Consider the following 19099-nt stretch of genomic DNA (forward strand, 5'->3'; position numbering starts at 1 on the left):
TTATATATATTTTTTTGTATCCGTTTCTCACTGTTCCTAATTTTATGCATTAAATAAAATTGACCACAGCCTATACTTTGTTCCAAAGATGTTAAGTCTTTTGAAGTACAAGAAGTACTTTTAGGTCTTCACCAAACAGTTGCACCCCTTCCTCTATTTTTGTTGCTTTTGTGGGTTAAGAGGTGGATCAGTGTCCTGTAATTTGTTTACATGCTCCCTCTGCAATACAAATTGAAAACAAAATTTATTAAAGAAATTTCTTAAGGATTTTAATTGGCTTCTGTTGAGCTGCTTTTGAATTGATGAACACTGACTGAATTGAATAAACATTGACTGACCTGAGTTGAATAAAGACACTATTGTCTTCCGTGGAGCTGCTTTACAGCTAAATTGAATTAGTTTCATAATTGATGAACTTTTGAATTACTGAACTTGAACTGCATCAACATCTGAACTAAACTGGTGTGAATGACATTGTTGGCTTATGCAAAGGTGCTCTTTTACTATTTATTGCTGTGTGTATTTGAATTTCCCTTACATAAACACTCAAACATGGAAACTAAGTGATTTCCGAACACTTACCATGTGATCATTTATTTTGTAGACGTTGCTGTTCCTTCTTTTCCTGATTTCTGATGGAAGGAAGTCAATTTTATATTTTTAGACATGTTTCTTTTAGCTTAATTATTTTGCATGATTCTTTATAAGTCTTGAATTTTATGTGCGCAGAACTTACCCCCAAAACTATTCTCAATATTTCATCTCGGACCTAAAGAAAACAAAAGAAACGTGTCAGTGTCCCGTGGTACTAACTATACCAAAAAGGCATAATGTCAATATCAGTACTTACCCTTTTTTCTGCAAAACATCCTGTCAACAAGATGAAGAAGCCCTGGAAGGTACAGATGATATCAGATATAAATGATTAAACATATGTGCTATTTTAAGTATTATAATTTGCATGGAGAGACAGGTGAATACCTGCAGGGAGTTGACAATGGTGAATGCATAATGCACTACATATGTAATAAACTGCGTAAAGTCATCCATCAGAAAGACAAAAAGACCCAGAACCCAAGTCCCACCAAAAACAGGCGTTAGAAAGATAATGACTTTGATGATGCTTTTCGCCGCATCTTTGTCTCCCTTTTTGTTGGTTTCAGCTCCAGACGGCTTTAGAACGGTTGCAATAACCACCACCATGGAGAACAGGTTCACCAGCACGATGGTCCCGACTGGGAAGAGAAATGCATGTATGGATCCCTGCATGGCTGACTGATAGGTAAGCCAGCACGTTTTCGAGCTGTAGTATGGAATGTCGGTTGCTTGATCGTAGTACACATAAGTAACAGCCACAGTTATTGTCGGACAAACGTAGCCAATGGTGAATCCGATGATCATGTACATCTTTTTCCCAATGTGGCTGAAGACGAAAATGAGCTGGTGGACCAACATAATGCTCAGACACAGCATCCAAAAGAACATCGCAAGGAAGAAGTAATGCTTCGCCACCACCAAAACAAGGCACAGGGTTTCATTTAGGATTGATGGGAAGGAGGAAGCCAAGAAGCTGCAGTCGGCCAAAAGCAGACTCAGAGAGATGTTGAGGAGAGCAGTGTGCCGGAAGTGAGAGAGGCTGGATTTGACTACGGCGCTCCAGACCAAACACTCGATGATGATATAGACGATGAGAGAGCATATGGAGACTCCCAGTCCGACGTACGTCAGCTGATCTAGAAAAGGCATGCTTACTGAATGCTTAGACATGAGCATGGAGAAGGAGGTGAGATGGTTGCATTCGCAGTAGGCGAGGTTCCCGGGGCCTTTAACGAATTCGCAGCCATCGTCTGACCATCTTTGCTCCGTGACGTTCCAGAACACGCAGGTCATCTTGGCACTTCCGGCTTCTTCATTCGGAAAAGCCAGTCTGATGTTCACCGACGGCTGAGTGTTGTTCTCAACTGTGCTGGATACGACTATGCTCGGAAACAATGCATCCTCGTAGCCCAGTTTTGGCAGGCGGCTGGCCAAGCTCTGTAATCCGACGGTCTTCACCATGTCTGCTGTTGCATTCAGCTCGACGTCCACGCTGAAAACGGTTCTGTTGCAAGTGCTGCCGCTTCGGCAGATCTGAAGCTGGATGTTTGTGGCGTTGTAGCCCTCGCTGGCATTTATTCGGATGCTCTTCACAAGGCCTTCTACGGATGACAGATATTGTGAGGCCAGTGTACTGCTCTCGTCCTCATCTCCCACTTCCCAGCTCACGTTCAACATGCTGCTGGCCGAGTCGATGAAATCCTTCAAGAGAACAGATTTTTTACTGTAGCTGCAAATATGTAAAGTACACTACTAGTCAAAAGTTTTTGAACAGCAAGATTTTTAATGTTTTTAAAAAAGTCTCTTCTGCTTACCAAGCGTGCCTTTATTTGTTTTAAAGTACAGCAAAAACAGTACAATTTTGAAATATTTTAGTATTTGAAATAGCTGTTTTCTATTTCAATATATTTTAAAACGTAATTTATTTTTGTGATTAAAGCCAAATTTTTAGCATCATTACTCCAGTCTTGAGTGTCACATGATCCTTCAGTCATACTAATATGCTGATTTGCTATTTAAGAAACATATCAGAATTCTTTGATAAATAGTAAGATTCAAAAATCAGCATTTATCTGAAATAAAAAGCTTATGTAATATTATACACTCGTACCAAAAAGCTTGGAGTCAGTATAATTTATTTATTTTTTTTTTTGTGGGAAAGAAATTATAGAAATTAATACTTTTATTTAGCAAAGATGCTTTAAATTGATCAAAAGTGATGATAAAAACATTTATAATGTTACAAAAGATTTCTATTTCAGATAAATTCTGTTTTTCTGAACTTTCTATTAATCAAAGAAACCTGGAAAAATTCTACTCAGCTGTTTTCAACATAATAAAAAAAAAAATGTTTTTTGAGCAGCAAATCAGAATATTAGTAATGACGCTAAAAAAATCAGCTTTGAAATCACAGGAATAAATTACAATTTAAAATATTAAAATAGAAAACAGTTATTTTAAATAGTAAAAATATTTCATTTTTCATTTTAAATAAATGCAGGCTTGGTGAGCAGAAAAGACTTCTTAAAAAACATAAAAAATATTTCTGTTCACAAACTTTTGACTGGTAGTGTATATGACCATTTTGATAATGTTAGAGTCTGAATTGTAAGCTGTCAAAAGTGAGTGAAATGGTTGAAATGCTTACTGCAAGAAGGTTCTCGCCTAGTGGCATGTTTGCTGACGCCTTGTTCATTGTTTTGAAAACAGAAACTGCAGTCTTGACATCGCCAAAAGTGTTCTCACTCTCTTCGGATGTGTTATTTTTCAAGCTCTGAAAGATAAACTGAGCGCCCTCTTGTGTTGCTCCAAGTCCTTTTTCAAAATCCTGGAGTGAGATAAAAATGAAACATTTCCACATTAAAAGGCACAGGTCAAGTTTTCAAGTGACTCAGCATCAGTCAGCTCTTCTAGATTTGCATACCATTGCTTGCAGAGCTACATTATTGAGGACAGCTTTAACACACAGAGAGACTTCTTCCCCCCATGTTTTCCCATTGCATTTGCGTTTCATTGAGCCCTGCCTCCCTGTCATAGTGCAGTCTATAACAGCTGTTTCATTATTCTTGGTTTTTGGCCATTTTCTGTCTTCAATTTCTTCATCTGCACAAAACAAGTCACTGGCTACAAAAACAAAGAAACAAACAAACAATTCATTTTTTTTTTACTTTACCAGTCATCAAGGGGTTTTGTATAATGGCATATATTTTTGCATTAGTAGAACATGACTTTCAGTACTTACGATAAATGATTGGTACTCTTATTGTGCGATTTCGCAGCTGACCTAAAGAGTTCTCTAAAGTGCAACTGGCCTCAAGCGAGCTTGGTTTGCCTTCTGCCGTACAGTCAACAGTGAAGTCTGCTGTATACTTGATTATTCCATTTAGCTCTGCAAAAAAAATGGGTAACATTTTTATTTGTGTTCGCTTCCAGTTATGGACAAGTGCAATATTTAGGTAACTTATGTAACAAGCATGAATCTCATAAAATTAGATCATGTCATGTGAATGTTGTTTATCGCATTTGGATATGCTCATTTATCAATCATTCATTTTAAAGTGTGACACCGCAAGCCAAATTTTTAACATTTGCACTTCATGAAATAGGATTATCATTGGAGCTAAAACACATTTTATCAGTGCTTGACTTGAAACATGTTTACATTTGTGATACTTGGTAAATTGTTTGATTATTAAAACTGTCCATTACATATGTTCATATGAAAATGTTATAAACCTTGTGTGACTTGCAGACTCAGTTGATTATTTGCTCTATAAAGGTAATAAAGTTAGCATTATGTTCTGTAAAATAAGAGATTTATAATATAATTATAGCTTTACCTTCTTTAGTTGGTGCAGATTCAACAGTTCCGAGTTTTAGCACGGGTTTGTAGGTTTCAGTGCTGTTTTCGATGGAACATAACATGCTAACTTTGGTGGATGGTGATGCAGAACAATCTGCAGTTTGTGGATTGCTTGTCACATTAATGACCTCTGGCAGAAGTGCGATTGAAATAGGTGCCGTGGCCATGTGAGCTATGTTCCCATTGACAAAAAGGCAGATGTATGTTCCTGGAATATCAAGAAAATGAGAATTTAGAACAAACAAATTCACAATAACATAAATGCATCTTGCTTCACTCATACAACTGCATTTAACACACCTGACCAGTATCCATTTGTCTTTAGAAGTGTGACTGATGAGAGTTCTGTGCAAGTATCTGATAGCTGTACTTCACTCCCTGGTCCCAGAGTCAATGCCGATACATCATCTCTGGTCATCTGCCACACGCATTTGCCCATAGCCTCTATACTGGTACAGTTCAGCTGCTGTTTTGAATTATAACACACTTTCCCTGTAGGTGCCTCCATGTATACCATGCCTGCAAAAGAAAACAAAATACTGTGATAGTAAAAAGATGGGTAGGAATGACTGGATAGATCAGACAAGTGACCAAAAATATTTTTGCCTTACCTAGTGACTTAACACTGAGGCTGTAAATGGTTGGATCCGTCAGCAGTGTAGTAATTATGTTTTGAACTTTGACGGTGGCAAACACAGAACTAAGAGACACTGTGAAATTGTGAGCGTACGTATTTAATCCTGTGTAACTGTGTGACAAGAGAGAAGATGTAGAAACAAAAAAAAGTATTTTAAGTCTTTATTTACATTCAGATAATCATAGAAAATGTAAGATAAAATGATAAGATTAAAAATGATAGGAAACATATCTTACAGGGTGCCTTGCATAGTCAATGAGTTGAAGGCATTTAGCACATTAAAAGCATTCAGTAGCTGAAAAGGAAATATTTTAAGATGAGTATGAGCTTTCTCAAAACTGAAAAAAAAGTCGCTTCGCAAGATGTATCAATATTAAACACCACAGGCTGGCGCCACCTGCTGGTCATAATAAAATAACAGTTCTGTAAACGTTTCTAAACAACGTTCGAAATGGTATGACGTAACCAAGCCTCCTTTGCTGAAATCACGTGACGCTACAAGCTCCGAACCACTGATTCCAAAAGATTTGTAAATGTTTCGCGGCTTCACTAAGAAAGTAGAATTTTAAACTAATTTTACTAATTTAACCTCAGATCAACATTTAGTGTGCGTGTCTTTATTTATTTGGTGAGTGGCCGCGCAATAAGCGGGAAAAGGTACTGTCATAACGGTAAAATAATTAATATTATTCTATACATTTATGCAGCTGCCTACAGATACTGCATTTCAGAACGAGTAGTCATTTACCAAATAAGAAGATGCAAACGTACCATGGTATCGACCGTTGCGGGGCTCCCGGTGAGCACTCCAATGAGTGAAACTATAAGGTTCACATAGGGAAACAATCATAAATGTTGTCCAGAATTGCACATGTGATGTCTAACTGACTTTTCCTTATTTTTAATGTATTTTGTCAACATACCATTCACTTTTGGCAGACACAAAGGTGTGAAGTATGATATATTTGCCACACATTTTTCCACATTGCAGCATTTATTTACATTGTCGCACACAAGATTGCTCCAAACATATTCTGGGCCACACCAGCATGTTGAATTTTGACCAATTATCTCACACTCTATAAGAACATACATAATCATAGTGAATTCACATAATATTTATGCCATTTTAAAATGTAATCTGGCATTACTCCTAATGTTTATTTATGTCAAAACTGAATGTTTTACATACATACAAAAATAAAACAGAATTAAATGTACATCAGGAAAAATAACATGTATCATGGTAGGTTTAACTTACCTGCTGCTATTTCAGCGTTTGTGACAGTTACCCCTGTTGTATCCAGAACAGTCCCTACAAGTCCAGGCAGATAGACTGCAACATTTAAGGTTTTATTTCCCTCAATCATGACCTCTGCCCAATAGGTCACCTCTGCGGACCCTGAAAACATATACATTGTAAAATTAAAAATTTGCTACGTGTTTTATTTGTGTGTTATATAACTAGATTTAGGAAAGGATTGTGTCTCGTAAAATGAAAACTTACCAACATATGAAGTCTGTAACAGGTAACAGAAGAAGAAAACAGTTTCAGTAGAGGGATTCTCATAGTATGTATTAGAGAACATACAAAAATACTGTACATAATTAAATTTAAATGAATTTGAAGCATATAGCTAATGACCGTGGTGTTTAAAAAAGAAATCAATGGCATGATCATTAGTCAGAGCTGTATTGGGTACAATATGTGGCAGTCAGGCAAGTGCTATTCGTGATTTGTGTTATTCAGGATAAAAAAGTTTTCTTGTGTATTGCCTTTATGAACTTACTTGGCTAAAAATGAATAGCGCCGCAAAAAGCAGCATTCCTGCACCAGACAGTGTCTTGATCCTAAGGAGATCGCATTTCATTTTTTTAAAAAGACATTCACAAACATAGACGTCATAGTGGAACTTTTCTCCGAACTTAAGTGAAATTATTTAACCAAATATCTACTGGTAGAAAACTGAAATATTTTTAGATTATAATATGCCATCTCTGGCTTATGAAACCTTATCAAACCACAGAAATGCAAATAACAACTTCGCAAAAGTTAAATGCTAAATAAATTTACATGGAAACGTTTTTTTTCCCAGTAACTGTCACAAACTGAACAAAGAAAATGTCACGTATCAAGAAACAAAATGATGATGCATTGTTTGAAGATCAAAAATAAAAGCGTTAAATTCATTAAATTGAATTTGGCGAATTCGGATGAGGTTTAAAATGAACATTCTGTGAACACCAAAAGATTAAACTTTTTAAATAAGATTTTTAAAATAACAACCTTAATCGCTTTGCTGTGAAAATATAAGATAAAGAAAAATACTGACCTTACAATCTGCATTTTAAAAGAGAGGATCAGCAAGTTTTAAGCAATGTTATCTGTCATGACAACATGTTCCCTGTGAACCAGTTTCCAGAATGAAAGTTGCTGCTGAATGAGAATTAAGGAAAGTTGACGAATGCAGTGGGGCAGGCAAAAAGCTCATTTACAAAGCTCTCTCTCCACTTTGCATTTCACAATCCCCAAGTCCATAGGCCACCTGGATAACTTAACACAATAGTCATGGCTTCAGACTTTCCATTGAGATTTGGCTAACAAATGTAGCTCGGAGCTGCATGCTTTGTCCAACTGTGTTTGGTTACATTGTCATTTGTGGCTGATTTAGATAAATCATTTTCATGTTTAAACCTTCTGTACTTTTAGAAATAAGACTTTTAGACTTAAGATGTTCTGCTGTTTCTGACTGTCAAATACTGGGTGGGACGAAATTGTTCCAATTCAAGCTTCTAAACTGCGTGATAAATAGGCACAACTTATTCTGAAAACAACATTTTATTGAAAATAAACTCAAAGTGCCCATTTCAGCCCTCTGAAGTAAAATCCTACTTTCAATCTGAAAGATTAGATTTGCTGTCAGATCAAGGGGAAATAATATTCTTATATATTAACCATAGCATGTCTTCTTTCATTTGTTGATTTAAACCTCCAAACGATGTGGTTATGTTTTCCCGCTATAGTGACCACTACCGCATTCAGCTCATATAACTCTATGGTAATATGCGGTAACACACAGGATCTGCACTAAGCGCCTCATTATATGGCTGTTGTGGAAAACATGAATATAGACAGTTGTGTAATGTTACCAAACTACAGATTAAAAGTGTATAATGATTATTAGTGAATTAAAAGCATCATCATCAACCTATGTGCATGTTAATGTGCATAGTTTTCATCCCATACAATACAAACTCTTCATATCAAACTGGTGTATTATTTACATTTACATTCTGTCTATACAGATTCTAAAGATATTTTTCTCTCAACAAAAAACTGCTGTACACATACTGTAAACATACGTACATTTAGTAGAAAATTTAGTGAAAGTAAAGGTTTTTAGTAAAGATTTATTGTTGAGGAACACACTTGCAAAGTAGTGTCTTGTTTTCTTCAGCCGTATTTGTTTGTTAAATAAGCATCCATGGAAATGTATCTGTTTTGCATGCTCATTCAAAATGACAAGACATGCTCATGAAGGTTAATAATTCCATTCAAGAAACCATGTAAAACACAGGCTGATATTTAGTTCTATCATTTGTTTATTTCCTATTGTTTTATCCTATTCTACTTACAATATTCAAAAGCTGCAACACTAGCTGCTTTCCTATGTACTGGTTTTAATGAGTTTTTATTTTCAGCGTTTGCCATAGCAATAGCTTGTATGTTAACGAATAAGAATGGAATAGTGTTTGTAAATCAGCTTCAGTGCTCAGATAATGAGGGAGATTGGTTGGAAAGGGTTACATCCTTACCAGTGTATTCAGACACTGACGTCAAACCAGCGACTAAACCAGTGATGGTCATTTTCGATGTGTACTCACTAAAATGAAAGGCACACAGCAGATATGCAAAATTTGGACTGTGTGGTCATTCAAATTTAAATGAATATTTGCTGTGGATTGGCGTTCCTGTAAAGGAAGTAATTAATAGTACCAATACTTAACACTAATTACAAATAATAATTCATTCATTTTTTTCAGTTAAAATAATTATATAAAAATATCACAATTCTATATTCTAAATATTGATAATTAAAAAAAGTATATATTGAAAGAATGTCAGTAAAATACTGTGTACTGTGTTAATATTAAGGAATTGAGTTTAAAACATATTTTGCACTATGCATTTCATTGTGTGGATTACGGTTAAAGGAAATTGTACAAATGTAACGGTTTAATTTCTTAGAAGAAAATTAGCAGTACTTTTCAGTTTTTTCTATGATTTTTTTTTTCTTACATGATTTTTTTCTAACTTTTAGACTATGATCCAAAGGTACACTGTTATAAATTTATATTGATGCAGTAAAGGATGATCCATTATCACTGAATACTGCGTGAAACAGTTCTACAGTTTTTTACATTAGTTTAATTATACACAGTTGTAGTCTTACTAGAGCAATTTATTTATACTTTCATAAATGTGTCATTTTGTATTATGCTAGTGAGGTTGACATTTAGCAGTGGCAGCTAGGTGTGGCAGGCCCAAATGCCACATGACATTATGACTAATACTGAGAGGTTGTAAAATAAAATAAATGATTTTGAAACCATTATTTTACCATTGTGGTCTATAGTTCTGCAGCTATGAAGAACAGAACAGAACAGAGCAGTGTAATAAAAATAACAATACCAACTGGACAGCAAATCTCTAGGGTCTAAACCCAACCAATCACGCAACTGTTATAATTATAATATGTATTCTTAATTAATTATCAAACCTGTACATTTTTTTTTCAGTGAAGTTTACTTAGATGGAAAAGCTATTTAACATTTAATAAAGTAGACTATCGTTACTGAAGCAGCTGATCATGCATTCATGTATCTGAGCTGTTGGAGCTGTTGGAAGATGCAGTTGAGAAACTACTGCCTCTAGACAAGTTGTTCTCATCTGCAAAAATGATTAAAAGTATGTTATATAATAATATAATTATTATATAATGTTATGTAATGTAATATACTTACTACTTAAGAAATCCTGTCCTCCTGAAGATGAAGGTCCTATATTAGCAATCTGTAATTTAGAGATTTAAGATATCTATAAATTGACTACTTCTATCATAAGGAAGATCTTATGGGTCATATGCATTGTTCTGCGGGCATTTACCCTGGTAAGTTTCCTTAATGACAGTCTTCCTGCCTCACGGATCTGCAACCACAACTGAAAAAATGGGTTAAAGCACTGAAGAAGTTCTGAGTGACTTATAATTCATTAATAATTAATAATTTTAATAAAATGATTCTGACAGACTCATTTGTCAAATTGTCAAGCAAAAAAATCAATTCATACCTTGCTGTCTAAAAGTGTTCCAAACACCAAAACAAAGAATCCCTGCACAAGTGATACAAATATATGAGAAAAATGTTCAAATTCATATTCATTACAAACATTGGAACATTAAAACATATTTTGCATTATAATGTTATTTTATAATGGATTGTTAGAATTATACAATATAATAATTACAGTGTGCACTTTAATCAAGCACACAAAATGTAACCTTAACATAAAATCAAATACAAAGACAGAAAGTGATACCTGCAGTGAACTGAGGAGTGCAAACACCACATGAATGCTGAAATCTTGTGACACCATGGTTCCAACTCCAAATCCCCACGTTAGACAAAAGAAAGGAGTCAAAATAGCCATACATCTGGCAATGACCATCAGGGCATGTTTCTCATCTGGTTGAATTGCGGCACCAAATCCTCTTTTCAACATCTTGTACAGAATCACAATCAAAACCAGAAGGTTTATGGCTACAACAGTGAGAGCTGGAATCACAAATGCCAGCAGGGCCTTTGATTCAAACCAGTTCAGCCAGCATGCATTTCTTTTAGAAATATAATTTTGAGATCCAGCTGTTGATGCGACAGTGATGACCGCTATGAGCAAAGCCGCACCATAACCGACTATGAAGGCAATGACCATCATTTTAGCCCTTGACATCTGAGAAAAGACCATGACTGTACGGTAAAAGAGAAACAGTGCTGAAATTAACATCCAGAAGAAAAGAGCCAGGTAAAAAAAGTGCATGAAGAAAACCGCTGGACTGCAGCGACTCGCTGAGGTTGGCTGTTCTTGTTCTGTGACTGCAGCTCCAATGATAAAACAGATGTCTGTGATCAGCATGGACACGGCAATGTTGACTATGTAGACATGTCGTATGTAGTATGTGTCATTTCTTGTCATTGACTTCCACACAATAATTTCAATAATGAGGCACAAAATTAAGCTGGCCATTGAAATAGATATGCCAATGTTACATAGGTTACGACTATGTGATCAATGGAAAATGGTGACATTAGGATTGAAAAAGACTTTGTGTGGTTGCATTCACATATAATCTTGCCAGTATCGTACACTGAGGGCTTTGCTTCACATCCAGTGGAATCCCATGCGTCAAGATTGAAGTTCCAAAAGACACACTGAGGATTTCCCAAAGACTGATTAGTAATGTCAAACGCAAAAGATATGTTGTTAATCATTTTGTTGTCAACCTTTACTACAACCACATCTCCATTGATGCGCACATCTGATTTGCCACTGCCGTTATTATTAGTATCTCGAGTAGGTAGGATACTGTCAAGACTTGTGAAGACTATGATGGTTATAGAAGTGTTTATAGGAATCTCTGGTATCTGAATCTCGGTAGTTGAGTTCGGCAGGCTTGATATTCCACTGTATGAGGTGCTGTCTGTTACAGTTCTATTCAACTCAACTGATGTTTCAATAATTCTTAAATTACCATCTGTGAGACGGCTACTTATATTCTCAATCGTGCTCAGAAGTGCTGTGCTGGTGTTATCTGTCCTTCTGTCATTGTTTAAAGTTTGCCATGTATTAATGGCAAATGTCGAAATAAGGATATCCACTGTTTTAAGAAAATTCTGAAAAATGAATGAAGAAAATAATGTTTAGCAGAAACAATTTTTCATCAGATTGGATAACGAATATACAAATATTTTATCAAGAACAAAAATATTTTTTTGAAAGGTTTTAATGTCTTTTATGCATACACACTGTAATGTACATACCTCCATTATAGGCTTACTGATGATAATGTTTTGTGAAATATCAGCAGCTTTTACAAGTATTTCAACAATGGTTTGGACATTCACAGGAGACTGTGTTATCTCTTGTATATTGTTCTCTGTAGCAGCACTAAGCTGAGCCACAAATACTGGTAAGTCCTGCACCACCAAGAGCTAAATTACAAAGCAAAGAAGAATGTAAATATCAGAAATATTTTAAATGGATTATTTTTTTTATTTTTATAAAGAGATGATGGAGATTACCTCAGCTTCCTTTTCGAGGTTTTTGATAACTTGAAGTACACAGTTTGACTCTTCAGGCACCCATTTACCTGATTTACATCTATATATTACGGTGCCTTCCTTGCCTTTCTCACAAGGCACTGTCAAAGTTTGACCTTCCAATCCATCTCCAAGTGTTTCATCTTTACAGCTAAACGCTAGAGTAAATATTTGATAGAATTTCAGAAAAACAATTGTTATTTATTTAAAAACAAAAAACAAATACTGTATAACAACAACAACCAAAAACTGGCTATATAAAAAATTGAAAAACTGAAGATTCACCTTGGTTGACTGCGTTAACAGTAACACTTTTACTGCTGTAGGTAAAACCTTGAAGCGCTGAGTTCTTAAGTTGACATGTGAAGGTATTTTTGCCACAATTTTCAATATTGATTGTATGTTGTAATGTTGTGCATCCATCCACTGATAGTATGAAAGTAAATACAAATAATTGAAAACATTAAAGCATGGTGAATTGAACAAAGCACTTTATTCCAACTGAAAACTCCAGTCAGTAACTTTTGTAAGAATATATGTAGTCAGTCTTTATTTACAACCTGTAGTCACTACATCATCAGAAGTTATCTGGGTCCACTCCACACTGTTCTTTTCTTCACAGCATTTCAGTGAAACAGTCTGGGCTACACACTCGAATGTTCTTACATTTTCACCCACTATGATATTGGGTAGTGGTTCAATAACTATATCTTGCCATTGAATGTAAGGTATTGTCCTCTCTATGATACACGTGTATCGACCTGCAATTGAGAATTTTTTAAACATTTTTTTTATTTATGCATTTTTTATTTTTTAAAGAAAAATAAATTATAAATGGTTTACAGAATAGTGTATATTTAATAATTTTCCTTAAATATGTAATAGTTAAAGCAATGTATACAGTGCTATAGCATCATACTAGTGGACTAATGACTAAACATTTTATTTATTTAATTATTTATTTATTTGTAATTTGAAGTTTGAGTTCTATTTACTGTAAATGAATTACCAGTTGGATGTAATTAAGGGCCTTGTCCTGATATATTATATATGATTACAGTATGTGAGAATCAGAAACCCTTGATTTTAATTGACACCAGTGGCTGTTAAGTGGCAGGGTAACTGACATAAAGCTGATATTTCTTTGATATAAAGTAATAAAAAAAAAAAAAAAGAAAATAAACTAACCAACATGAGAAAGAATAATCTGGTAAGTCTGTATTTTATCAAATAAATATGAAGTAATGCTAAGACCATTTCTCAGTGAACACAAACAATACAAAGTGTAAAGTGTAAGTTGATTACAAGCCCTAGCGACGCCCCTGGCTTGAGGTAAGTCTGGGTGTACTCGGTTTTCCTGTTAAACCTGTGTAAAACAAGGGCATTTTTGTGTAAAGCAAATTGGACCATAGATGAAAACAGGTGAAATATAGTAAAAGTTTTGAAATATGTCTGTTTTGAGAACTGAATGAATAGTTTGGGAAATTGGGTCAAATGAATCAGATACATTGTAGCAATCAAGAAAAACACTTTATAATAAGTGGCTTGCATTTTTAATTTTCAACATGTTTATATTCTATTTCACCATAGAAATTAGCTCCAAACTAATCCACAGAAGAACTGTTCTCCAGTCACAAGCAACACACAGCTGTGTGTAGATTTGCTGCCATCAACTGGAGGTTTTAGTTTCATATTTAAAGTATCATTTTATCTGCTCCATCATATACCTTTTATTCAAAATGTTAAATTTAAAACATTAATCTCATAACCTAATTTATGCATCTATAATTATAGTATAAATGACTTTTTATTATTTATCAAGACTCATTTCTCAGGCAGTACATATGGACCATTCAGATTAATTTGAGAAGTGCTGGTCCGGTCTTTGTCCTGACTTGGTCTCACCCTGCTTTGTCCAAAAGCCAGTGGGAAAAAAAATCCAACTGTCAGGGGAATCAGAATGATCCAAAGCTTCACAAATTTAACACATTAATATTAGATATTTTTCATTAATTTAAAGCAACATTTATTTCTGTGCTCGTTGTTTATGAAGATCCAGTCTCAAAGTTGGTCATGTAAAAATGCTTATTTATCATTAAGGTTTTTGTATGGTAGGGAGAGTGTCTGTATATGGTATACTCATCAAACAGTATTAAAGTGGTAGTTTTGGTTTAAGGAAACAGTAAGGTTGCTGAATAAACACAGTTCAGGAACTCAAAGAGTGAAAGTCCTCAAATACCTGTATAATGTGTAATATTACAAAGGTGCAGTTGACTGAGCTAAAAAACTGTGAAAATGTAGTTTAACCTTAATAATAATAATAATAATAATAATAATAATAATAATAAAAACTTTATTTATATAGCACCATTAAAACATAAAATGTGACTCAAAATGCTTTACATAATTAAGAAGTTAAATAGTCAGCAGCATTACATCCAATAAAACAAATACATCAAACATATACAACACATTCAATAGAAAACAAAAATAAAAATGATCAGCTACAGGATGTTAATAAGGGGGAAAATAAAAAAAATAAAAACATACATTTACAAAGTAAACTAACTGAAAGCCAAGTTTAAAAAGTATGTTTTTAACTTCTTTTTAAAAACACTGAGTGTACTAGCTCCTTAAAATAAATGATTGGAAAACATGATCTATTTGATCATTATTGTCAAATTCTGCAGCTATGAAAATTAATAAAACAAAAGAGCTACAATAACATGCTTAAAATAAATTTTTGGTGAAGCTACAACAGTATTATTATTATTATTATTATTATTATTATTATTATTATTATAATAATATTAATAATCACAGAACAGTATGATAAATGTAATACCAGCAACTTGACAACAAATCTGATTATTTAAAATGGCAAGAAAAACACATAAAGCTTCTCTAGACCTGTATTATTAATATATTTTTCTGTTATAAATTAAAGTGCATGGAATCATGCCAATTGTTGCATTATATATAAAATGTTGTCTTAATTAAATATTAGATCTGTAGATAGTAAGTCATTTGTATTACTTAAGAACATAGAAACAGTACTTCCTAGAAATTGTTAACTAATAGTGCAGTTTACACATAGATGCAGTTTAGAAAACTTGTTAAATAGTTAATGAAGTAGCTGATTAAGTATTCATAAAAGTATCAGAGCCACTGGAGCTGTTTGAAGATGAAGTTGAGAAAACGCTGATTGTAGATAAGTGGTACACATCTGCAAATAGTTATTTGTATGTTACTTAAAATATATATTCACACATCTGATATTAAGACCAATGTAATAGTTAACTAAATGTGTATGTGTGCGTGTATATTTATATTTTATAATTAATCAACTCATTTATCAACTTACTTCTCCTTCGAAAGATACCCAGTCTGCTATAAAATGATGGCTCTGCATTAGTATTCTGTAATTTATAGATTTAAGATATCAGTTGTAAATTGACTACATCTATCATAAGGACAATTTCATGAATCAGATGTATTGTTTTGCTGGCATTTACCCTGGTATGGTTAGAGCTGTTCCTTGGTGACAGCCTTCCTGCCAGAGCCTCACGGATCTGCAACCATATATGACAAAATGGGTTAAAGCACTAAAGAAGTACCGAATGACTTCAGTAATTTTAATAAAATGATTCTGACAAAATGGTTTGTAAAATTGTCAAGCAACAAAAATCTATTCATACCTTGCTGTCTAAAAGTGTTCCAAACACTAAAATAAAGAATCCCTGCAGAATTACAAATATATGAGGAAATGTTACAAGTAGGCTAAATAATTAGTTTTAAAGTTGTTTAATGTTATAATCATAACAACTTTGGACTTGCATTGCATTACATAATTACTCACATTACTGCTTTATAATGGATAATTAGAATAATAGATAATAATAATTAGGGCATTACAATTATTGCATTTAAATCAAGCACACAAATGATAACCTTAAAGTGGTCCTATTATGCCTTTTCAAATATGACCTTTCATACAGTGTGTCATGTAGCTGTATGTGAACATAAACTATCTACAAAGTTGTGAACCCGGCAGTGCACGATACATGAAGTTATTGGCCACCGTATAGTTGTGTGTTATGTCGTCTAACATTATGTCATGTAACATCTTGGATGACATGGGGGGTAAGTAAATTATAAGGACATTTTTATTCTGAAAGTGGAGTAATCCTTTAAAACTTGTTGCTGTCATGTAACGTTACTCTGTATCATGCAAAATACGTATTTAGTTGTGTATGTGTGTTGTGTTCACTCCGTGCAGCTTGTAGGTCTTTGGCTAATCGGCTGACAGCTTTATCTGTTCACTCGCTATTGTCTAGAAATGTGTCGATGAATAGTGAATGTTTGTCGTTGTTATTACTTGAAGTTCTGATAAAGAATAGAACAATACGTTGGTGTACAAGCTGCAGTGCTTTGTCAATACGTTTCTGCGTTGGGTTGACGCATATACACTGTAAAAAATAAAAAACACAATTTGTTGAGTCAGCTTAAAATAATTTCTTACCCTGCTGCCTTAAAATTTTTAGTTCAGTTAACTAAAATAAGTTTAGTCAACTTGAAATGTTATGTTGTACTAAGTGACAACTTAGATATTTGTGTTTGCTAAATGTAACAGATGGGTAAGTAACCCAGCTGCCTTAAAATTTTAGGTTGATTCAAATCAAATATCTAAGTTGTCACTTAGTATAATTTAATTTTCAAGTTGAATAAACTTTTTTTTTCAGTTGACTGAACTTAAAATTTTAAGGCAGCCAGGTTATAAATTATTTTAAGTTGATTCAAAAATTTTTTTTTTACAGTGTACTATGGCTGTTTGGGTGTTGTTGTTTACCACCGAGTTGTGGGCTAGAGTAACGGTAATGGGCGTTCCGTGTTTGAAATTCACTGCACGCAGTAATGTTAAACCAATCACAAAAGACTGGGTCATTGGATCAATCACCGCAGATTAGTGTCATGCAAAGGAGTGGTTTGGACAAATGATTCGTTTTAACGAATCGCTTGGGAGTCGTTGAGCAAATACGGTAAAAATAAATGCATATTATAATAAAAGTGATTTTTGACCTTGCATGCATGCCAACTTGTTGTTGGGAACTCCTATAACCAAAATATGAACCTTTTATAATCCATAACAGGGGCACTTTACCAAAGTCAAATTGAAAAACAGTAGTACCTGCAGTGAATTGAGGAGTGCAAACACCACATGAATGCCTAAATCTTGTGACACCATCTTTCCAATTCCAAACCCCCATGTTAGACCAAAAATAGGAGTCAAAATGGCCACACATCTGGCAATGAACATCAGGGCATGTTTCTCATCTGGTTGAGTTGCAGCACCATCTCCTCTCCTCAACATCTTGTACAGAACCGCAATCAAAACCACAAGGTTTATGGCTACAATAGTGAGAGCTGGAATCACAAATGCCAGCAGGGCCTTTGATTCAAACCAGTTCAGCCAGCATGCATTTCTTTTTGAAGTATAATTTTGAGGTCCAGCTGTTGATGCGACAGTGATGACCGCTATGAGCAAAGGTGCACCATAACTGACTATGAAGGCAATGACCATCATTTTGTCCCTTGACATTGGAGACAAGACCATGACTGTACGTTAAAAGAGCAACAGCGCTGAAATTAACATCCAGAAGAAAAGAGCCAGGTAAAAAAAGTGCATGAAGAAAACCACTGGACTGCAGCGACCCACTGAGGTTGGCTGTTCTTGTTCTGCGATTGCAGCTCCAACAATAAAACAGATGTTTGCGATCAACAGGGACACAGCAATGTTGACTATGGAGACATGTCGCATGTAGGATGTGTCATTTCTTGTCACTGACTTCCAAACGATAGTCTCAATAATTAGGCATATAATTAAGCTGACCATCGAAATAGTTACACCAATGTAAGTTATAAAGGCTAAGGGTATGTGATCAATGGAAAACGGTGACATTAATATTGAAAAAGAGGTTGTGTGGTTGCATTCACATGTAATCTTGCCAGTTTCGTTTCCTGAGGGCTTTGCTTCACATCCAGTGGAGTCCCATGTGTTGAGATTGAAGTTCCAAAAGACACACTCTGGATTTCCCAGAGACTGATTAGTAATGTCAAATGTAAAAGAAATGTTGTTAAGTGTTTCATTAACCTTAACAACAACCACATCTCCATTGATGTTGGAAACTAGATTGCCACTATTATGTCTAGGTAGGACTTTGCCAAGATTTGTAAAGACAATAATGGTTAAGGAAGTTGTTTTAAGAACCTGTGGTATCAGAATCTCAGTAGTTGAGTTTGGCAGGTTTGATTTCCCACTATATGAGTTCTTTATTACAGTTCTATTTAACTCAATGGATGTTTCAGTAATCGTAAAATTGGCATCTGAGAGACGGGCTGTTACATTCTCAATAGCGCTCAGAAGTGAAATGCTGGTGTTTTCTTTTGTCAAATTTTGCCATAATGCAGCAGCTTTATCTGAAACAAGGATATCCACTGTTTTAAGGAAATCCTGGAAATGAAATAGACAACCATGTTTAGTAAAACAATGTATTTCATAAGATGCGACAGTGAAGATAACACACAATTGCACAACAGTGCTGGGTAGATCATTTACAAATTACATG

At 34.6% G+C, this 19099-nt stretch overlaps 3 protein-coding genes across 4 annotated transcripts in view; all 3 read right to left on the minus strand.

Moving 5' to 3' along the window:
• Nucleotides 1-70: 70 nt before the first annotated feature.
• adgrf3b (adhesion G protein-coupled receptor F3b) lies at nt 71-7564 on the minus strand. Of its 2 annotated transcripts, XR_007829917.1 has the most exons (19): nt 7430-7564; nt 6887-6947; nt 6604-6616; nt 6358-6498; nt 6020-6175; nt 5868-5917; nt 5333-5391; nt 5071-5207; nt 4760-4978; nt 4437-4667; nt 3839-3985; nt 3521-3720; nt 3245-3424; nt 982-2298; nt 851-892; nt 737-769; nt 583-632; nt 339-385; nt 94-219 (listed from the first exon to the last, which is right to left on the minus strand). XR_007829917.1 is itself a non-coding variant. In XM_051137750.1 (18 exons), exons 1-17 carry the CDS (start codon nt 7441-7443, stop codon nt 594-596), a joined length of 3039 nt encoding a protein of 1012 aa, XP_050993707.1. In that variant the 5' UTR covers nt 7444-7564; the 3' UTR covers nt 71-219; nt 583-593. The 2 variants fall into 2 exon arrangements, 1 of the variants encoding a protein (XP_050993707.1); XM_051137750.1 differs by lacking the exon at nt 339-385 and having other exon boundaries at nt 71-219.
• A 2379-nt stretch (nt 7565-9943) lies between these two features.
• Nucleotides 9944-14165, minus strand: LOC127183157 (adhesion G-protein coupled receptor F1-like). The gene is given in 9 exon segments (XM_051139002.1): nt 9944-10047; nt 10122-10170; nt 10264-10317; nt 10447-10488; nt 10696-11417; nt 11420-12047; nt 12195-12365; nt 12456-12631; nt 14120-14165. Coding segments are annotated over 9 exon segments (1962 nt in total). The 3' UTR covers nt 9944-9973.
• Nucleotides 14166-15241: 1076 nt separating this feature from the next.
• LOC127183363 (adhesion G protein-coupled receptor F5-like) overlaps nt 15242-19099 on the minus strand; it is a 34287-nt gene continuing 30429 nt past the window's right edge. The window contains 5 exon segments of the mRNA XM_051139374.1: nt 15242-15699; nt 15838-15892; nt 15989-16045; nt 16172-16213; nt 17662-18984. Of these exon segments, the coding sequence (XP_050995331.1) occupies nt 15614-15699; nt 15838-15892; nt 15989-16045; nt 16172-16213; nt 17662-18984 (1563 nt within the window). The 3' untranslated portion in view covers nt 15242-15613.

The sequence above is a fragment of the Labeo rohita genome, chromosome 20, assembly GCF_022985175.1.
Source record: "Labeo rohita strain BAU-BD-2019 chromosome 20, IGBB_LRoh.1.0, whole genome shotgun sequence".
In the NCBI taxonomy this organism is placed as follows: Eukaryota; Metazoa; Chordata; class Actinopteri; order Cypriniformes; family Cyprinidae; genus Labeo; species Labeo rohita.